Raw genomic sequence first — 19,750 nt, forward strand, 5'->3', positions numbered from 1 at the left:
ATCAACACCTTAAGAATAATAATCGAATAGTTGGGTGAATTTAACTCTCCTTTATATTTAATATTTGTGGATTATGAAAAAGCCTTCGATTCCATTGCTAGAGATTGTGTGTGGAATGCACTTCAAAACAAAGTAATGCCACAGAAGATAATAAACCTCATACAGAAAGGACGTAACGAATTCCAGTGCCAGGTGCTTCATGGTGGATATTTGTCACATCCCTTTCAAAATGTATCTGGAGTGCATTTTGATCTTGATCTAGCACCAGTATAAATAATAAGGGAGATAGCAGACATCATGGGCTAGAACAGACAACAATGCGACATGCCAAAGGAATATCATGGAAAATAAATAAAGCATCGGGTGCTACTAAATTTAGTCGAGTATGGAAAATGAAAAATTTTCACACGAATACAAAATTAAAAATATTTAATAAATGTATTAAATCAGTTCTTTTAAAACGTGGCTGGTTTCAACGGAAATACAAGGAAAACTACAAATATTCATAAACCGATGTCTGCGGAGTGTACTTCGAATTTGATGACCACAAATTATTACTAACGAAGACTTCTGGAAAAGAATAAACCAGCAAACAGTCAACCTCGAAAAATCAAAAAACGAAAACTTAGATGGATTGGGCATACACTTAGGAAGATCATGAAGAAATCTGGCATGTAGTTCTGGAATGGAACCCAGAAAGAAAGAGAAAGCCTGGCTGTCCTAAAATTACATGGAAGATATCGACTTCTTCATATCGATATTTTTCAATATCGAGGACCTCTAGTTCATCTATCTCAATTCTCATATCAGTCTCTGTCACGTAAGTAATTTCAAAGGCTACCTGGATGATATATCCTTAGTAACTAAAATATTTCTTCTGTTACTTTCCTAGCATGAGCACTGAGTAAAGTAATCCTTCCATAAGCATTCTTTCGCTAAACTTGCTACCTGGCGATTTACTTTGGGCAGCTTAGTTAATTTTCTCTCAAAATCTGATTTAGGACCAAACTAGATGCCTTTTTGCTTCTACTTTTATAGCATGCTGATCACTTTTTTGATTATATTCCTTCCACGTTGCTTTTTTTTTTGCAGCTCCTGCTTTATATTGCTGCTCATCCACTTGCACATTCGCTACTCGGTTTATACTCAATTATATTCACTACGTGGTTTATGCTCCCTGATATTGTCTCACTCAAACAAACCTTGATTACTTCCCATGCATTCACTCCATGTAGCGTCTTATGCCATGACACTGCTTCAAGATACCTCCTAATAATCGCCCGTTTTTAGTTTAACATAAACTCTTTCTTGTTAATACATCTACGTGACAAGCAACCTCCCAGCCAGGATAAGACTGCATGGTCACTATTCACAATCGAAGCAGAGTTGCTTCTGTAGTTATAGACAGATCTTCTGATGCTTTTTCCAGATCACTCTCAAACTCCCGGTCTCATCGATCACCTGCTGTTTCAGGTAATTATCCCTTAGTAACTGTATAAATTCCAATTCCATTTTCCTATATATCCTTTCCTCCTTCCACTTTATATCTCCATAGTTGAAGTCTCTCATTATAATTGCTCAGCCTGCACTCACTGTGCTAATCTGCCGATGTGTTTAATCCACATTTTTGATCCTTTTGATTGTCAATTGCAATAATAAAAAATAAATTTTTGTCCTATTGGCCTCTGTTTATCACTAGAGAGCCTCAAATCAATCATTTCCCTCAGATCTACAATATTCTTTAAATTATATCTTTGTTCGATGAAGTTCTTCAGCGATTATTAATATTCCTCCTCCTCCAGTCCCATTCTCTCTGCCTTCTCTGAAAATGCAATACCCTTTACAATTTATCCCTGTAACCACATCATTTTTTGTCAACCAGGTCTCACTTACGCCAATATTTTTGACTAAGTCGAGCTGACCAATGTCAGAAATTCCCCTCCTTTATGTACCATGGTGATCTGAAAGGTTCTAGGCCTCGACCATAGAACCTAACACTATCTGCAGAATTATATATATATATATATAAATATATATATATTTTTTTAATTTTATTTGCTTGTGAGTTGGTGCATCTTAAGTTGGCACACCTTGTCTGTATCCCTTGAAATCGATAAAATTGAGTATCGTGCGGTTATAAAATTTTTTGTAAAAGGTTTAACGCCAAACGAAATTCATTCGAAGTTCATAAAAGTTTATGGGCACTCTTCTCCTTCGTTTTACAATTAAGAAATAGGCTTCCGAGTTTAAACGTGGCCGTACCAGCCTTGAAGATGAGCCACTTGAAGGACGTCTAAAAAGTGTAACATCACCAGAAATCATTGATCAAGTGCACAATATGGTATTGCATGACTGGGCGAGTCAAAGTGCGTGAAATTGCAGAGACTATAAGTATTTCAAAAGAACGTGTAGGATATATTGTGCTTGATTAATTGCAAATGAAAAACCTTTGTGCAAAATCGGTGCAACGCTTGCTCACAGCAGATCCAAAACGCACTTGCATGAAATTCTCTCTGAAGAGTGGTTGGAGCGCTTTAACAAGAATAAAATTGATTTTGTGCGTGGAGTTATTACTATGGATGAGACTTGGATTCCCCATTACACACCAGAATCCAAACAGCAGTCAAAATAGTGGAGACGTCGGTTGTTCAGCGCTAAAGAAGACAAAGTCGGTACCATCAGCAGTTAAGGATAAGGCATCGGTATTTTGGAATGCTAAAGGCATTTTTTTTATGAATTATCTTGAAAAGGGTAAAACAATAATGGGGAATTCATATCTTTTACCCAGACTAGACGAAAAAAATTCGTTAGAAAAGACCCCGTTTGCAGAAGAAAGAAATCATCTTTCATGGACAATGCACCTACCCACAAAGGTGTTTTGGCAATGGGTAAATTAAGGGATATGCACTATGAATTGTTGGAACATCCACCCTATTCCTCAGATTTAGCTCCCTCTGACTTGTATCTTTCCACAAACTAGAACTCTTCCTCGTTAGTGAGCGTTTTTTATTCGTTTACCGTCCCATTCAGATTCAAAACCTGGAAAACTGCATACAGCTCTTCACAATAATTTCTGACTCGTACTTATCCATCCATCTATCTATTATCTATCTATATAATCTACAAAAAAAGCGCGTTATTTGTATCATCTGTTTACTACGCGATGTGAGAGACTATTCTCAGATTCTTGGATGGTGATATTGCACAGTTCCTGAATTGTGCAGTATCACCAGTTTAGTTGTCGCTTGAATGATATCTTGTTTTGGCTTGTTTCCGTTCTGTAAATAAAGTCATAATAATCGAAGTGGGATGATATTATATCTCTAAACTATTGAATAGCGCTCATTAAAATGAAAGTTGTAGCAGATTATCATATTACATCAGATTCTATTTCTGTTATATGTTATATAGTTAGAAATGTATTGTTCATCATAAACCTGCATGTGCCAAAGATATATGCGTTTCTGGTTCTTCTCCTCCTGCTCTCTTTATTTAGAACTAGACAACAAACTAATGTAAATGCTTCGCATCCTTTTTTAAGCAAAGACGCTTATCTTTAAGGTGTTGAAGTCAATTTAACATTAGCAAGAACATCAGGAATGCTGTGTAATATGATTTGGTTATTTTATGAAAAACTCGCTGACAAAACATTGTCGATTTATTCTATATATATAGCTAGAGAAGAAGGAACTAGATCATGTAGAAATTCTGATGTATTCATCAAATATATATCTTTTCAAGCAATTTCAGATGCACAGTATATATATTGTGGCAGTGATATATAGAACGAATTATCTACTACCTAATGACAATTGCAAGCATTCATATTAAAACTGTATTCGAATTTCATAGCTATATCAAGTTATTACCCTGCTTGACTAACTAAATGTCCAATAGTTTCCCAGATGTAAAAACTCCTAAAGCAAAAGCGATTACATACATTTGAGGAATTCAAGAGAGGTAAATATTTGATTCGACATGAGAAGAAGAAGATAATCTGCTGCAATCAGGAGATGTGTCCTTCGTTGACAAACAGCAGTCTTTTCACTTATTTGAGAGAAATTTGGAGGTTGAATTTTGCTTATCTTAAGCTTAGATGATTTATAAATGAGAAAGAGATATGTGCTACATCTACATCACAGTCGCGGATGTATTTTTAGCCTGAAGTAACAGTGTAAAACCACGCTACCGGCCAGGACGGATATATACGTCCAAGTTACTATGGATGCGAAGTGCATATAAAAATTGTAATATCATTCATATTACATTGAAATATATGATGGATACGAAGCGTATGAGGATGCGTATTTAATCCATAATGGCCGGTAAGGTGGTTAATAAATGCCAAAAGAAAGCAGACAAGCAATGAGATTTTAATACACACTATCTACTAATCATTGTCTAGATCCTCCTGTTAACTGAAGTTATTGAACATTCCAGTTTTGTTAATAACATAAAAACAGGTGTACACTTAATAGCAAGCAGTATTTCATCATAGTGGTTGAATACAGGTGGTATGAGAACACGATGTGAACTAATTGAGTTCGAGAGAGGTGTCATGTCATCGTGGGCTGTCACATTGGTGGCATGTCCATACGTGCCATGGCCGCTCAACTGGAGCATCCAAAATCAATGGCGATGTGATAGAAACGTTCTGGCATCACGTACTGGAAATCACGTAGGTCAGCCACTGAAAATGATTGACAATGACAAGAGGGTGTTAAAACTGGCTGCACGCAAAAACCAGTTACAATATACACAGACCATCCATGTTGAGTTCCAGAGTGCCAGTAACACCATGGTAAGCACTAATACGGTACGAAAATAATTCAATTTACTGGATTTCAACGGAAGAGCAACGGCACATTAGCTGAATATTACAACAACCAACAAGTCGATTGTTCTGGCCTGGTGCAAAGAGTATGTGAAATGCACAATTGACCAGTGGAAAACGGTCCTCTGGAACAATGAATCAAGGTTCACCTGTTTCCAGTCTGATGGCAACGTGTGGGAGTGGAAGTAGCCTGGTGAATGCTTGTTACCACATTGCATTGTACCTGCAGTAAAGTTTGGTGGTGGAGTAGTAATGGTGTGGGATGCATTCGGCTGGTTTGGAGTGGGACCACTGGTCATTGTCAATGGTCCCATGAAGGCAGCTCAATGGAGACAAATTCCACCTGATGTCTGCTGCCCATTGGTGGAAAGGCTCCCCCAAATAGTGCAGAAGGTCATCAAAGCCAAATGTGGACATATCCGGTATCGGGATTCGCCTGCTGGTATCAAATGTAATTTTCTGAGTCTGGACAATTATTGGTGAACAGTATATATTCACTATTAGTGGAAGGGAAATTAGGAATAGCACATTTACCATAATAACAACGATATCCTTATTACTCTGCAAAGATTTCGGTATGACTTTTATGTCTTTTGTTTCTGTCATTAATTGGAGTGAAAATTCTGGATTCATCTTTTTCAATCTGTCGTTTTAGAATGGAATACTTTTTTTTCTTTTTTTTTAACATTATCTTCAAAAGTCATGAAAGCATTGAATTCTAGTTTTGAACATCGAATTTATGTTTGTCGGTCGTGCTATACATAAATTCGATGTTCAAAACTAGAATTTAATGCTTTCATGACTTTTGAAGATGATGTTAAAAAAAAAAGAAAAAAGTATATCTCGTGGTTCTTAATCATAACACTTGTATTATTATCTGTAACAGTGTGATTTCGACGTTTTTTAGTGAGAGGGTTGAGTTTTTCCCAGAAGAGCGACTCTATTCACCTGCCATATTTCCTCTGTTGATAAGCATTTCTTCATTAATAGATTGCGCCCATAATCACTGAAGACTTAAATGAGGGAGATTGGCTGTCTATTTTCTTCAATACGTTAGTTATGACCGAAGATGTTCCACCAACTCCTTTACGGTAAAAAAAAAAAAGCTGTTAAATGATTTCTTTTATTTTCATTTATGCACAATAAGGGGTTTTTCTCCCGGAAACTTGGGTTTTTCGTCCTGTAAACTCAAGAAAATCGACCGGAGAACCCACATTATTTTAGACATTAAATATATTATGTAAGGTTAGGGACCACGAGATGGCGGCGCTTGTTGAGTCGTCACTGTATGTCACTTAATTAGTGATAACCTTGGGCTAGCTATCTCTGATTGGCTGCCAGTGGAGATTCATCTGCCCACTCAGTCTCCAAAAGTTAGATAGGGCTAAAAGCCTCGCCTACTCCCTATACGGGAATAAAACGGCGTTAGTTGATTTATCTGATACAATAAATAAATCAGCTAACTCCTTTTATTCCCTTATAGGGAGTAGGTGAATCCTTTATACCCTATCTTTATACTTATTTGGAGACTGAGGGGAAGTTCAATCTCCACTGGTAGCAATCAGAGACAGCTGGTCCATATCTATCACTAATTATAGAAGCCACCGATGAAGAGGCTGTGCAAACAAAAGTGCTGTCATCTGCTCTTACCAACCCTAACAAGATATATCGAAATAATATGGGTACTACGGTCGATTTTCTTGAGTTTACGGGATAAGAAATCCGCTTGCCGGTGCCAGAGCTCGACTAACTCGGGAATTGGTCAAAGAAAGGCTTAGAAAAAGTTCCTCCAGTCAGTAACTAGATTTGAACTTAAGTCTGAATTCGAGTGACCCAGCACAGAGGACGCACCACCCACTCAGCTACACAGGCCTCAATTATTTATTATTATTACTATTATTATTTGACACCTCCAGGGAGTCCAAGACTCATTGAGAGAGGGCACCTAACTCTACAACTCTCCATCTCCACCACTCAACCTCATCCACCCATCATACCCCAACTGCAACATCTACACCATCGTCATCTACTGTCCACCACCACCACCTAATATTTTCACAGACAATCACAAGCATCCATGCTTACGACGGATTCAAGCTCACAACCTGTTGGCTGGAGAGCGGATTTGGTAACCAGTCGGCCAACCATGCCGGTAAAGACCTGGGTTCTATTCCCGTCCAAGGCGTGAGGAACCGTTATCATGTCTCTTTCGATTAAAGGTGAGTTAGCCCGTCTTATACGGATTTAGGGTTTTTTTACACCCAGAAAAAAATTTCGTCTCCCAGGCTCCGTAAACACACCCCCATACGGATCTACAGTCATAAATAGTTGCCCTTAGTGGATGCAGCAGAGGAGTGACGAGCCGGCTGCATTAATTCGTTGTAAACCCCTCATTAGGAGACTCAACCTGTCCTAGGGGACGGATGAGGATGGGATAGGTAAATTCTTTTTAGTGCAATAAATTTTTGTGCAATAAACAAAAGACTTGTTTATTGCACCAAAATTGATTTTCATGTATCGCAGACGTTACGAAGTTCGCGTCAATTTCAAACGAATTTAGAATTTAAAAATAATTTATATGTCAAAGGGTTAACAACAAGGTGGCGCTTTACTCATTACGTCATACATGTTTTGTATAGTGGAGCCCATGTAGTGGAATGCATTGCATGTTTGTTCGGCATTGTAAGTGTTGGAGGTTTTCTAGTCATATGCTTTTTTTAAAAATATAATATATGTAATTAAAAAAAAAAATTAAGAATGAAATAGATGAATAGATGCAATATGAATCGTGTTTTAGGGATACTTCTAGTCGGATGCATCGGTTATATTTTGTTCAGCTTTAATAACAACTGGTATCAGAAATTAAATCGTGAGTAGATTTAAATTCGAATTTAATGGAGTTTGAGAAGTTGCAATCTTCACGTTGAAATTTAACTTGCCAACGAACCTTTCTCGGAGGTCACGAGTAATTGCCTTTCCTTGGAATAAGTTAAAATAGCGAATTCTCAACGGCATTTCATTATTAGATAAGCATGTTTAATGAAAAAAATTCATATATGTGTATGAAGAATGCTGATGTTTATAATAGTCCTTACGTTCCGGTCACTGTCTTGTTTAATGGTTGAAGTACGTTACCTCGAAAGATAGAAAAATGAAGTAACTAACCAAACGAACTTAGAACCGTGAATTTTATTGGGCTGAAATAATCGTATGGAAAAATTTGCATTTCTGGTTATTTATTTAACAAGCTACTAACATACCATTTCTCCACCAGGCACGCAATTTCTCGCTATAATCTTCAACTATTTTCTAAGTGGTTTTTGTAAACAAATCGAAATGCGTAAACAAAAACAATTCCTTAGCAGTGGCGCACCCAGAGTGGGGGCCAAGGGGCCCGGGCACCCCCCCCCCCCAAAGAAAAGGGAAAAACATTAGAAAATTTTCCAAAAATCTTTTCCTAATTAAAATTCATTTTTTTTTATTTATGTTGTGTCCTGTCTTCTATTTCTATACTACTTATGAATTAGCGATCACTGCAGATGCTCAGTCATAGGTCGTATGTGATGCGTAGTGTGTATTCGCAAATCGTCTACTCAACTCGCCCCCCCCTCAAGGTTAAATCTTGAGCTCTCAGCCCCCTCCAAGATTAAATCCTGAGTGTGCCACTGGAGTGTAGTACTGATGTAATGACTCTTCAGTAGGATCTGAACTTATGCTGAATACTGGAAAAATGGGCAAATTAATAGGAATGCCAGATTATTATTACGTAACACCTCTAAGGAATCCAAGGACTCATTGTGGGTGGGCACTCTACTACATGCATCTTGCCATTTCCTGTACCATTTAATTCTCTAAATATGCATGACATTACTACCATCAGTGCTATCTATCACCCATCACCACCAACAGTATTTTTTGTCTGTAAATTGCATGTGCTCTCATGGCTAATTTTCCTGTATGTGCAATGAAAAATTTAAGTTTCCAGGAGAAAGGCTTACTACCTCTGTAAAGTTTTGAATTTTGGGATCTGAAAACGCGATATTTGAGATGATGGGAAGCATGGGATCATTAGGTTATAATGGATCGAAATTTGAACTTTAAAGGCCATGCTGCAATATTAAGACAACCATTAAACAACAGATATCAAATGGTAGTAATTCCATTGTATAAGAACCTGATCAGGCCACCTCTGGATTATTGTTCTCAAATCTGGTCACCTAGTTTGGAGGGAATGAAGACATTTAAGTTTGAGAGATATTTACCAGATGAATATGAGAGATTTTTCACATAGTGGATAATAAGGAATGAACAGGAATCAGAGGACATCCTTGTAAATTGTACAAGGGAGTAGTGATAAGACATTGAGAAGCATTTTTTTTATATGGAGAATGGTGGGTGAGCAGAATACATTGCCTGAGTATGTTGTGAATAAGTTTAAGCTTTGGTATGAGAGATATGTTGCAGGCTGGAGAGAATGTAAGTCTGGACTTTTGTAATATATGTATACTTCTTTCACACCGTAATGTAATGTAAAAAATTGTATTATTAATAGTATAAAAATCTTTCCCCCTCTATGAGTGTTTGACTCCAGGATAGTTAATGTAATAATAATAATTTCAGATAATACATTAAATTTATATTCCTGCATTAAACTGGAATTGAAAATAATTTTTCCTAGTTAAATTTTGTTTTTCATTTTGAAATTCAATTCTTTACAACTTTTTAGTATCACAATTTCACCCCAAAAATAAGTTGAATGTAAATTAGATTGATTATTTTTTGAAGTGGGGGGGGGGGGGGATTGGAGACAAAAGTATCTTTGACATGCTATTCTTTTTCAAAAGTAGTGCTAAAATCCATTATTTATATCAATTCCATGCATGAAAGGTTGCCAAATATATCAGTACCTTATTGTGAACTTTTGAGGGCAAGGAGAAAATAATCTGTTTCTTGAACAGCTGATGGTTTTAGTTTTACAGAAACATAGGAGGAAGGGAGGCTGTTTCAATGAACAGATTAATGTAATAATAATTACATTGATTTTTTTTTTTTTATGGCACAAAGATACCCAAGGTCATGCCGTGTCAGGACATGGGTTTATAGCAGTGCATATGGTAAATGGTTAGTAGAACTATCACAAACATCCATGTCCTTAGTGGTATTTGAACCTGCAGGCTGGAGAGCAGATACACTAAACAATCAGCCAACCCTGCCAGCATGAAAGAGAGCGGGAGGAGAAATTAGCTTTTGAGTCAGTGAGTGAAAATGTTGAGCATTGGAGATACTTGTGTCCTTGCTTTCTTAGGGGAAAGCAGAGTATTGCCCATAATCTTATGGGAAATGTTCTGCTTATAACACAAAATTCTGGCAATGATGCTGAGCATACTGACTTATAGAAGATTCTAGTTCTCTTGTTTAAAGCCCTTGATTAGGTCAGTATGGAATGCTGTGCACAGATTTGGTCATCTGTCTTTCATAAAGATGAAGAGGTATTGGTAAGGGTTCAGAGACATTTGACTAAGGTGGTTTCTGGTCTGTAGAATGTTGAGTATGAAGAAAGGTTAAGAAGCAATCTAGTCTGGTAGATAGGATGCGTGATATAAGAGACACAAGTTGGCAAGGGATTATCAGATTAATGTTGAAGTTTTTTCGTAGAATGTTGGGAGAGGTGTGGGGGGGGGGGAATTCCTTCTTGCCTTGGTCTGTATGAGAAGGGTGTGAGCAAAAGAGAGGAGTTTTTTTTTTGCATGCAGAGTAGTGAATGATTGGAATGCATTGCCTGGGAGTGTGGTGTCTACAGAGAGTGTTAATGTTTTTAAGACATAGTATGGTGAACTATATGTATGTATGACAGGGAGACTTTTCACAATGAGTCTTTGACTCCATTGAGGTCTAGGGATAATGTTGTTCCAGGGATTGGCAGAGTGGGGATTTATAGTTTTAGCAGTTGTAGAGCTGAGTAGTCTCTTGTAGAAAAAGACACCTAGATTTTGGAGGCTGAAGAAATAATTGATACAACATTTGTAAGTCTACAGAGTCCAAAGACTCGTCGCAGCAGGTCAAACACTCGCAGACCACAATAACTATCATACCTTGCCTGGATCACGTTCAGTGTTAGAACACTTGCTATCTACTCTGACAATGCATTCCACTCGTTCACCACTTGCCAGGCAAAAAATCTCTTTTACCTCATTACTCATGCAGCATGTGTATATGAGACACATATACACATGCTGCATGACTCGTCCTTGTATTCAGAATTTAAATGTTACCAGTTCTTCTGCCTTCTCCCTGGATGAAGCTCATGGCATATTGAACAAAATATATAGGAGTAATAAATTCTATTTGTTTTTTTCTTACATGTGTGAAGCCATTATTTAAGAAATTATGCTATACACAAGTTTGTCAGGGATAACATTTCATTCTTTGGAAGAGGAATGGAGTATTAACATAATCAAAGTTGGGATTAGTTGGTGGTTTGTAATCAGTAAGGTCATTTATGTACTGGACCCCAGGTTACTTCAGCATTACTGGACTGGTAAGTATGACAAGCTTAGGAGATTACTTGGATCAGTGCCATGGTATGCAAAACTGCAAGGGCTAGATGTTGATAGTGCATGGTAAGTGGTAAAGGAGTGTTCGAGTTGAGGTAATGGCTGACTGCATATCTAGAATCTGAGTAAATCAAGTAGGAGTTAAATGGATCAGTAACACCATTGAGCTGGAGCTTCAAAAAAGAAACAATTGTGGATGGAATTTAAGGAGAAAAGTGATCTGCAGGCATACGAATAGTACAAGGCACAGACCAGAGGGGTAACTAGTGTTGTAAGAAAATCAAAAGCAGATTATTAAAAGAAGTTAGCAAAACAGGCTAAAGAGAATTCTAAACAGTTCTTTCAATATGCAAGTAAAAGAAAAAAATGTATATGACAGAATGATTTTAAGGAATGCCAATGGTAGGAAGGTAACTGAATCAGTTGAAATAGTAGAATTACTAAGTGAATATTTTGCAAGAATACATCATCCAGGTGGTGATATTGCAGAAATGAGGGAACTGATGGCTTATATGAGAACTAGGGTGAATGAAATGGAGGTGAATAGCATATTACAGAAGCTTAATGTGAATACATCTGTATGATTGGATGGTATACCAGCTTGAGTCTTATGTGAAGCAGCAAAGGAATTGTCAGTGCCCTTGACCATATTGTTCAATCTAAGTCTCAGCTCTGGGTTAGTCCCAAATGGATGGAAAGAGGGGGAAAATGGTTCCATTGCATAAAGGAGGCTCCAAGACTGCTGTTGCAAATTGCCAACCGATCAGCATATCATGAGTCGTCAAAGTATTGGAGAAGTTGGTCAAGAGCAAAATACAGGAATGGATAGATGGAAATTGGATATTGGATGGGGGGGGGGGGTAGCATGGTTTTGTGAAGGGTAGATCATGCCTCGGTAACTTGCTCATGTTTTATAATACAGTGATGGCTGAATTGGAAAAGGGTAATGGGTTTACAATGATACTGCTGGACTTTGCAAAAGCCTTTGACAGGTTACCACATGGAATTCTAATCAGTAAATGGCATCACATGGAAATGGATATAGGGTTGGTGAGATGGATAGGAGGATGGTTGATGGAGAGATATCAGAGTGGTTTATTTGGAAGTAGAGTCCAAAAGAAGGCCTATGACAAGCTGTGTGCCACATGGTTCTGTTCTTGGACCACTGCTATTTAATTTGTTCATTAATGATATAGGAAAGGATCTGAGAGGAACTGTTCATTTATTGGTCGATGATGCAAAGTTGGGTAGGGCAATAGCCCTACTGGGCTAAGGAGAATGGATGTTAGTTTAATGTTGCAAAGTGTAAAGTTATGCAATTTGGGGTGAAAAGATTATTAGCAGTGTACCACACTGGTGGAATTATACTCCAGGAAATTGATGAATCCAGAGGCTTGGGAGTGTTAGTGGATAGGGAATTGAAGTTTAGGGGGGGGCACACATAGCAAAAGTGGCTAAAGCAGCTCATCAGATCACTTGGTTACTGAAGAATACTTTGACGAGCAGAGACAAGTGGGTTATTGTTTCTCTTTATCGAGTCTTGATAAGACCCCCATCTTAACTACTGTGCACAGATCTGGGCACCAGGGTTTCTTGGTGGTGGGGAAGAGGTAGAGAGGATCCAGAGGCAAGTGACCAAGATAGTAGCAGGTCTATGGAATAAACCTTACGAGAGCAGGTTGAAGATTTGTGGGTTACAGAAACTGGTTGATAGGCAGAAAAGGGGTGATATGATTGAGACATTCAAATTATTAATATTATTATACGTGACACCTCCAGGAAGTCCACAGACTCATCGAGAGAGGGCATTTGCTTTACAGCTCTCTATCTCCACCAATTACACCAACGCCATCTACCACACACCACCACCACCAGTAGTATTTGCAGAAAATCGCAAACATCTAAGCCCACAGGGGGATTCGAACCCACAGCCTTTTTGCTGGAGAGCAGATATGCTAACCACTCGGCCAGCCAGGCCTGCTACTGAGGGGTTTTTACAAGATTCATTCAGAAAAAATTTTCACAACAGGTGTGGTGGTGGTGGGAGAATCAGAGGCCATCCATGGAAACTGAGCAAGGGTGTTAGAACTAGGTTTTTTACTTGGAGAGTGGTGAATGAGTGGAATAAGCTGCCAGTCTGTTGTGGGTGTCATGACTGTGAATGAGTTCAAAGTAAAGTATGATAGATACTGTACAAATGCTGAATAGTTTGTGACATGATGTTTAGGGCCACCCTTGATGAGTCTAAGGACTCCTTGCATTTGTCCGTAATAATAAGAATCTCAGGAGAGGAAACCCATCAGTATAGAATAACTGAAAGGATGCTGGTGAGTCATTTACAAAGAACAGAAAGCAGGCCATTACCAAATTGTAGAGCTGGTCTTTGTGACAGACTTAATCAAATGCTCCGAAATGTCAAAAGCCATTTGAGGTTCTTCAAATCTTTCCATGTCTTGTGTTCAGAGGTACATATGTACATATTGATATCTAGGAGATCTGCTTTGAATTGAGTGGCCAAATCGGTATCTCTGTTTGGTAATTATTCGGTAGTCCTTCAGGTAAGAAAGTTGGCTGTTGATTGCCCTCATGATTTATTAAGAATAATGAATAATACGAGAACGCTTTGGATAATAATTTGCTGGATAACTTTTCACCATTTTTTCTTGCTTATTTCCATACTGTTTGGTAAATGCCAGATGAGTAGAAAAGATTGAAAAGACTTGGATCACATCCGATATGAATGGGCCAGTATTAATTCTGGAGCTTTTGAGCACAGCTAGAGGAATACTATCAGAACTAGAAGACTTGTCTCTGTATAAGCTTCTATAGTTCTTTCTGACAAGAACTAGAAGCTACTTGATGAATTCGTTTGGTATTGTGGGAAGAATTTTGCTGTTAACTGTGCAGGAGTTGGAGAAGAAAAGTAGATCTGCTATATCCTTGGGTGATTATGCAGTGGTGGAAGCATGGACAGTGGATGCATCCAGTATCCCTGGCATAGAAGGTTCACCTACCATTTAGACAAGAGCAAGTTTTTTTTTCCTTTTATTTTATTTGGCCCTTTAAAAATCAACTTTGAATTATTTTATTTTTTCCCCATATATTATGAGCTGCATTTGTAGTCAACGTATGAATATAATTCCGAATTCAAGTCGTTTATGAAATGTTGACTTTATGTGAATGCTGCACTTGTTATAAGAAACCAGGCTTGGATAGTAGGTGGGAATTTGAATGAAAGTGGAGATGAAAGCTTTCATTACAGTTAGAACTACAGAATTATTTGGATCAGGAGCATGAAAATAGTAATAACTCCATGAAAAGAAGTAAAGTCATGAAGGTATACCTGTAGCATTGTAATTCCGAAATACTCAAGACTTGCAGAGTGAATCAGGTTCCATGGTAAAAGAAATTTATTTTATTTTTATATTTTATTATTATTCAGGCCTCCATGGAGTCAAAGGACTCATCATGGGAGGTCAGTCCTAGTCTATCATACCACTCCTTAAACTCATTGACCGTTCTTGCTCTCGCTGCTCTATTAGGCAATGCATTCCATGGTTCAACCACTCTCCATGCAATGCAAAGAAACTACTCCTCACCCGCTTGCTCACAGTTTCCTTTCGTAACTTCCAGGGATGGCTCCCTTGTCATCACACCTTCCCGCTGTTCAACAAAGTGAAAGAACTCCCCAGTGTCAACCCTGTAACCACCTCTCAACAGTTTAAAAGTCTCAATCATATCACCTCTCCTTCTATCCACCAAACTCTGCAGTCCACATTCCCTCAGCCGATCCTCATAACTAACATTGTACATTCCTGAAACCATCTTTGTTATTTGCCTTTTGAACTCTTTCCACAGTTAATTTATCCCATTCAAATCCTGCGACCAAATCTGAGAACAACAGTCTAAGTGTGGTCTGATCAGGTCTTATACAACGGAATGATAACTCCTTTATCTCTGCAGGTCAGCGTCCTTCTCATTATTGCAGCAATCGTCTGTGTTATCTTCACCACCTTTGCAATATGTTCTCTAAATTTCAGGTTTCTATCATTCATCAATCCCAGATCTCTTGTCTCTCCTACTTCCTCCAGTATAGCTCCTCCAATAGAGTATGCAGCGTCCCATTGATGTATCCCAAACCTCAGGACCTTACATTTTGCTGCATTACTCCCCCCCCCCCCACACACACATACATTCATTTGCCATCTGTCTAGCTTATTCAAATCCTCTTTCAGGGCTACCACATATGCACTATTACTAATAACCCTTCCCAACATCACATCATCCTCAAACAACTGAATATCCCCCTGCAGTCTGCTGACGATGTCATTGATATAAAGGTTAAACAATGTAGGTCCCAGTACTGGTCCCTATGGGACCTCACTTGTAACCCTTTGCCTCCTTGAAACTGCCCTACCATACACAACTCTGATACCTATCGGACAGCCAATCCTGAATCCAGTTGACCAATCTGACATCTGGACCCATGTGCTGCAACTTAAACATCAGCTTATCATGTGGTACCCTGTCAAATGCCTTTGCTAAATCCAAGAAAATGGCAGTATATGCATTTCCTACATCTACTGCTCTTGTAACTTTATTATGAAGGCTATCATTTTACTAAAACAAGAGTGCTCCCTTCACAAATCCATGTTGACTTTCACGGATAACATTACCCTCATCTGCCCAGTGCTGTATACCATCCCTCAATTTCTCCCTGATCTTAACAACTACTGATGACACACAAACTGCCCTATAATTAGACACTTCTAGTCTGCTTCTGCCCTTATGCAATGCCACTTCCTCAAGTATAGCTCCTCTAATAGAGTATGCAGTGTCCCAAACTGAATACCCCCCTCCCCTGCAATCTGCTTACAATGTCATTGACAACAATATATGGCACTATCTTACCTTCCTTCCATTCCCTGGGCACCTTTCTCTATAGCTAGACTTTCATTGAAAAGCTAGTTCAACAGAGATGTCAATTCTTTAGAACATTCTCTAAAAACTCATGGTGATATACCATCCAGTCCCACAGCTTTGCTGACATCCAGAGTACTCAGTATTTGGAACACACTAGCCTCTAAACCTTAAACCTGCCTTATCTCTCTAGTATTAAAATTTACTCCTCCAGGATGAAATACTCCAATAAAGTGTTCATTGAGCAATTCCACTATGTCCTCTGCATCAGTCACTCTATTCTCATTTTTATCCCACAATGTCGTTCTTCCACAATCATTTCTCCTCCTACTGGCCACATAGCTAAAAAATTCACTAGGATTTTCTTTGGTTCTTAGGGCCCAATCTCTCTCATATTCCAGTTTCTCCTTCCTTACCATACTAGTCACTCTTCTGGCCTGTGTCTTATATTCTTCATGCATCTGCTCTTCACCTGTCTCCTTTTATCTCTTCCATAGCATCTTTTTTGCATGCAGTTCCTGTTTAATATTGTTTGTCATTCACTTTATTCCAAATTGTGTCCTCTTCACTTGTGGAATTCAGCTTACTATTGCTGCCAACAAATATTCCTCCACAATTTTCCGAGTACTAACGATATCCTGGCCTTCTAATTCCTCTTTCAATGGAACTTCCCAAGTTGACGTCTAAGACTATTATAATCACCTGCCTTATAATTCCACATAGGTTCCCTTTTCTTATATAATGTTGTGTCCCAATTTATGATTTTTATTCTATCTAATAATTTCCACTTATCTATGTTCTACTATTATCTATGCTCGAGATATCACCATGATTTTTTTACTAATATCTAAGTTATTTCTCCCCTTAGTATCCCTAATATTTGTATTATACTGCACCTTTTGGGACATTTAGTTTAAGAATTTATATTTTAAGATTTTAGTTCTTTCTCAAGGAGAAAGAACTAAAATATGTCAAAGTGTAACTATGTTGCAGTCGTGCCACTTTATCTCGTTTCTTAACACATTATTTTCCCGCGTGATTAGGTTCGTAATTTTTCAAGTGGTGCATTGGACAGCAATTGCAGACAACTGTTTTATCATTGGACAAAAGGTTTATTAAATTCCTTAACATGGTACAATTCAAATTTTAGTTATTACTCAATTCAATGCTATACTAAATATTTACAAACTGACATTAGCTTATCATAAATAATTAAGCTATGATCCTATAATGGGTATTACGATCATGCCGCCATACACATTCAACACGTAATTTCATATGACATGGACATGTAAGATTAATTCATACTATTTAACTATCCAAACTTAAGTAGATTAACTAAACCATTTACTGCACTAACACATAACCATGACATTTAAACTTTCTTATACAATATATTAGACATGCAAAATTCTCAGGACACTTAATTACTCATATAACATTAACACTAGCCAGCTTACTTTCAATATATTCTGTCAGATACTAAAGTCCTAGTATTGTTTTCTTGGTCACTTCAACAGTTCAGTATTAGAATAATGATAACTAATACAGACGAATCTTAGTTAACACAAGATATAATTTACAGTACCTTTCTTTCCTGAGTTTTCCATATGGGCCTCTATCTTTTTCTGATTGAAGTATCCTGGTATGACCGCTCCGATAATCTGCTTCTCCTATGTTCCCTTTTGAATTGAACTATGCCTACGCGGTCTTTACCTTTCGTTATTCAGGACACTTTGAATCGTCTAAATAACGGCTGTGCAACTCGCGACGTGGATATTGATTTCTTTACAGCTTTCCCTTTTTCGTGGTTGTCGCTGAAGTTAAAACACAAAAATTATGCTTTCTTTACCTCGACTATATGGCATTCTTCGCTTCTTACATAGGAAATACGGAACCGAAATTCCGCTCAGTTTTGTTTCCGTGTTGTGACGACGGAGATATAACTCCAATCTTGCCACTCAGGAAAACACCGTGAAACCCATACGAAGGAGCTCGCGAAGAACTCTCCTGGAACAGAACCAAAAGCCTAAAAGTTTAAAAAAGCCTTGTGGGGAGGGGGGTTTCCAACCCTTTTATACTTGCTCTCCTAACAGCACCTTCTATAACTTATTTTCTCCGCTCCCTACTTGATTTTACTTCACCGACCAATTAGGGTGGCGTTTTTCTGCCAAACATCCTTTGGTCGGTGAGCCCGTAACAATGTCTTAATCCGGGAATCGGCCCGGAGCGATAGTCTGTTTTTCTTTTGCTAGCCTCTAACTTAATCCCCTTTCCAAAATTTCTCAATGAACTTACTTAATATTTTAATCTCTAGCCTCTCACATACCATCTCTTATGACTAATCCTTTTCTGTCTTATTTAGTTAAATTTTCTCTCTTATATCATATTACAACATTAGTATATTCTTTCTTTTTTTTTGTTAGTTCAACAAACACCTTTATATTTTATATATTTTATTGGATGCAAGAATATTTCTTTTTCTTTTAAATAATTCATCTATTATCTTTTATGCAGGGTTTTTAATTTATTTATTCTTCATGTTATACCATGATAGCTGAGAATTCTACATTCTTAAGATATCAGGTGTAACACTTTTAATACTCCTGCATGTCTATTACACAACATGTAATAAAGGGAGCAAGAGATTCAAGAGTTCTGGATTTGGTCATAGCATCAGAAGAGCTCATAACTGAGATGACGTCTCTTCCCCAGGTAGAGAGAGAGTGACCATGTGGTTTTGACTTGGAAGACATGTTGTGGAACTGTATGCGAGAGACCAAGCAGTCTCTTGCATACAGTTCCTTTCTCTCCTGAAATGCCCTCCAAGCATCCATGTATTTCATTCCTCTCTTCTGACACATTCTGGCTATCATGCTATTCCTTATTATTGCTCTTCTACTCAGCTCATAATTATCATACCTGGACAACACATACACACACTGTCTTTCCTCTATGCTTTTCTTTTGTACAACCTCAAGCATGAATCTTAGATCTCTTACCACCCGATTTAGACTGCCTCTCAAGTAGTTCATGCCCACCATCACAATCTCATCCATCCTTTCGCCCCGTCTAATTGCCATAGCCACACTTCCTATCATTCCTCCAGGCAAACACTCCTCTGGCATCCTATCTTGCACCACGGATCATCGATCATACATCACATTTTACCACTGTTCCTTGATTGCACCTGCATCCCTCACTCCCTCCCCAACACTTTCTCTCTGTTTTTCCCTACTTACCCTGTCCTCATGGCATCATTCTATCCCTGTTTCCAGCACTCCCTCGCATTCTTCTCATTCCCTCTCTCCCATTGTTTCTATTCTCTTCTCTCCTCTTCTATCATTCCCATAAATCTCTCTCATTCCCTCTCTTTTACTGTTTCTGTTCTCTCCTCTTCTATCATTCCCATAACTCTCACTCCTATTCTGATTTGCCTTGT

General features: G+C 38.1%; 1 protein-coding gene across 2 annotated transcripts in view; it reads left to right on the plus strand.

The window, feature by feature from the left end:
- The first annotated feature begins 7,447 nt into the window (after positions 1-7,447).
- LOC150092292 (glutathione peroxidase-like) overlaps positions 7,448-19,750 on the plus strand; it is a 67,335-nt gene continuing 55,032 nt past the window's right edge. The window contains exon 1 of one of the 2 annotated variants that reach the window (XM_090414934.1): positions 7,448-7,516. In XM_090414934.1, coding sequence (XP_090271060.1) covers positions 7,492-7,516 — 25 coding nt within the window. In that variant the 5' untranslated portion in view covers positions 7,448-7,491. The other variant, XM_090414933.1, reaches the window with a different exon arrangement.

Source organism: Typopeltis vanoorti, chromosome 26 (genome assembly GCF_054136105.1).
Source record: "Typopeltis vanoorti isolate ZY-2024b chromosome 26, IOZ_Tvanoo_1.0, whole genome shotgun sequence".
NCBI lineage: Eukaryota > Metazoa > Arthropoda > Arachnida > Uropygi > Thelyphonidae > Typopeltis > Typopeltis vanoorti.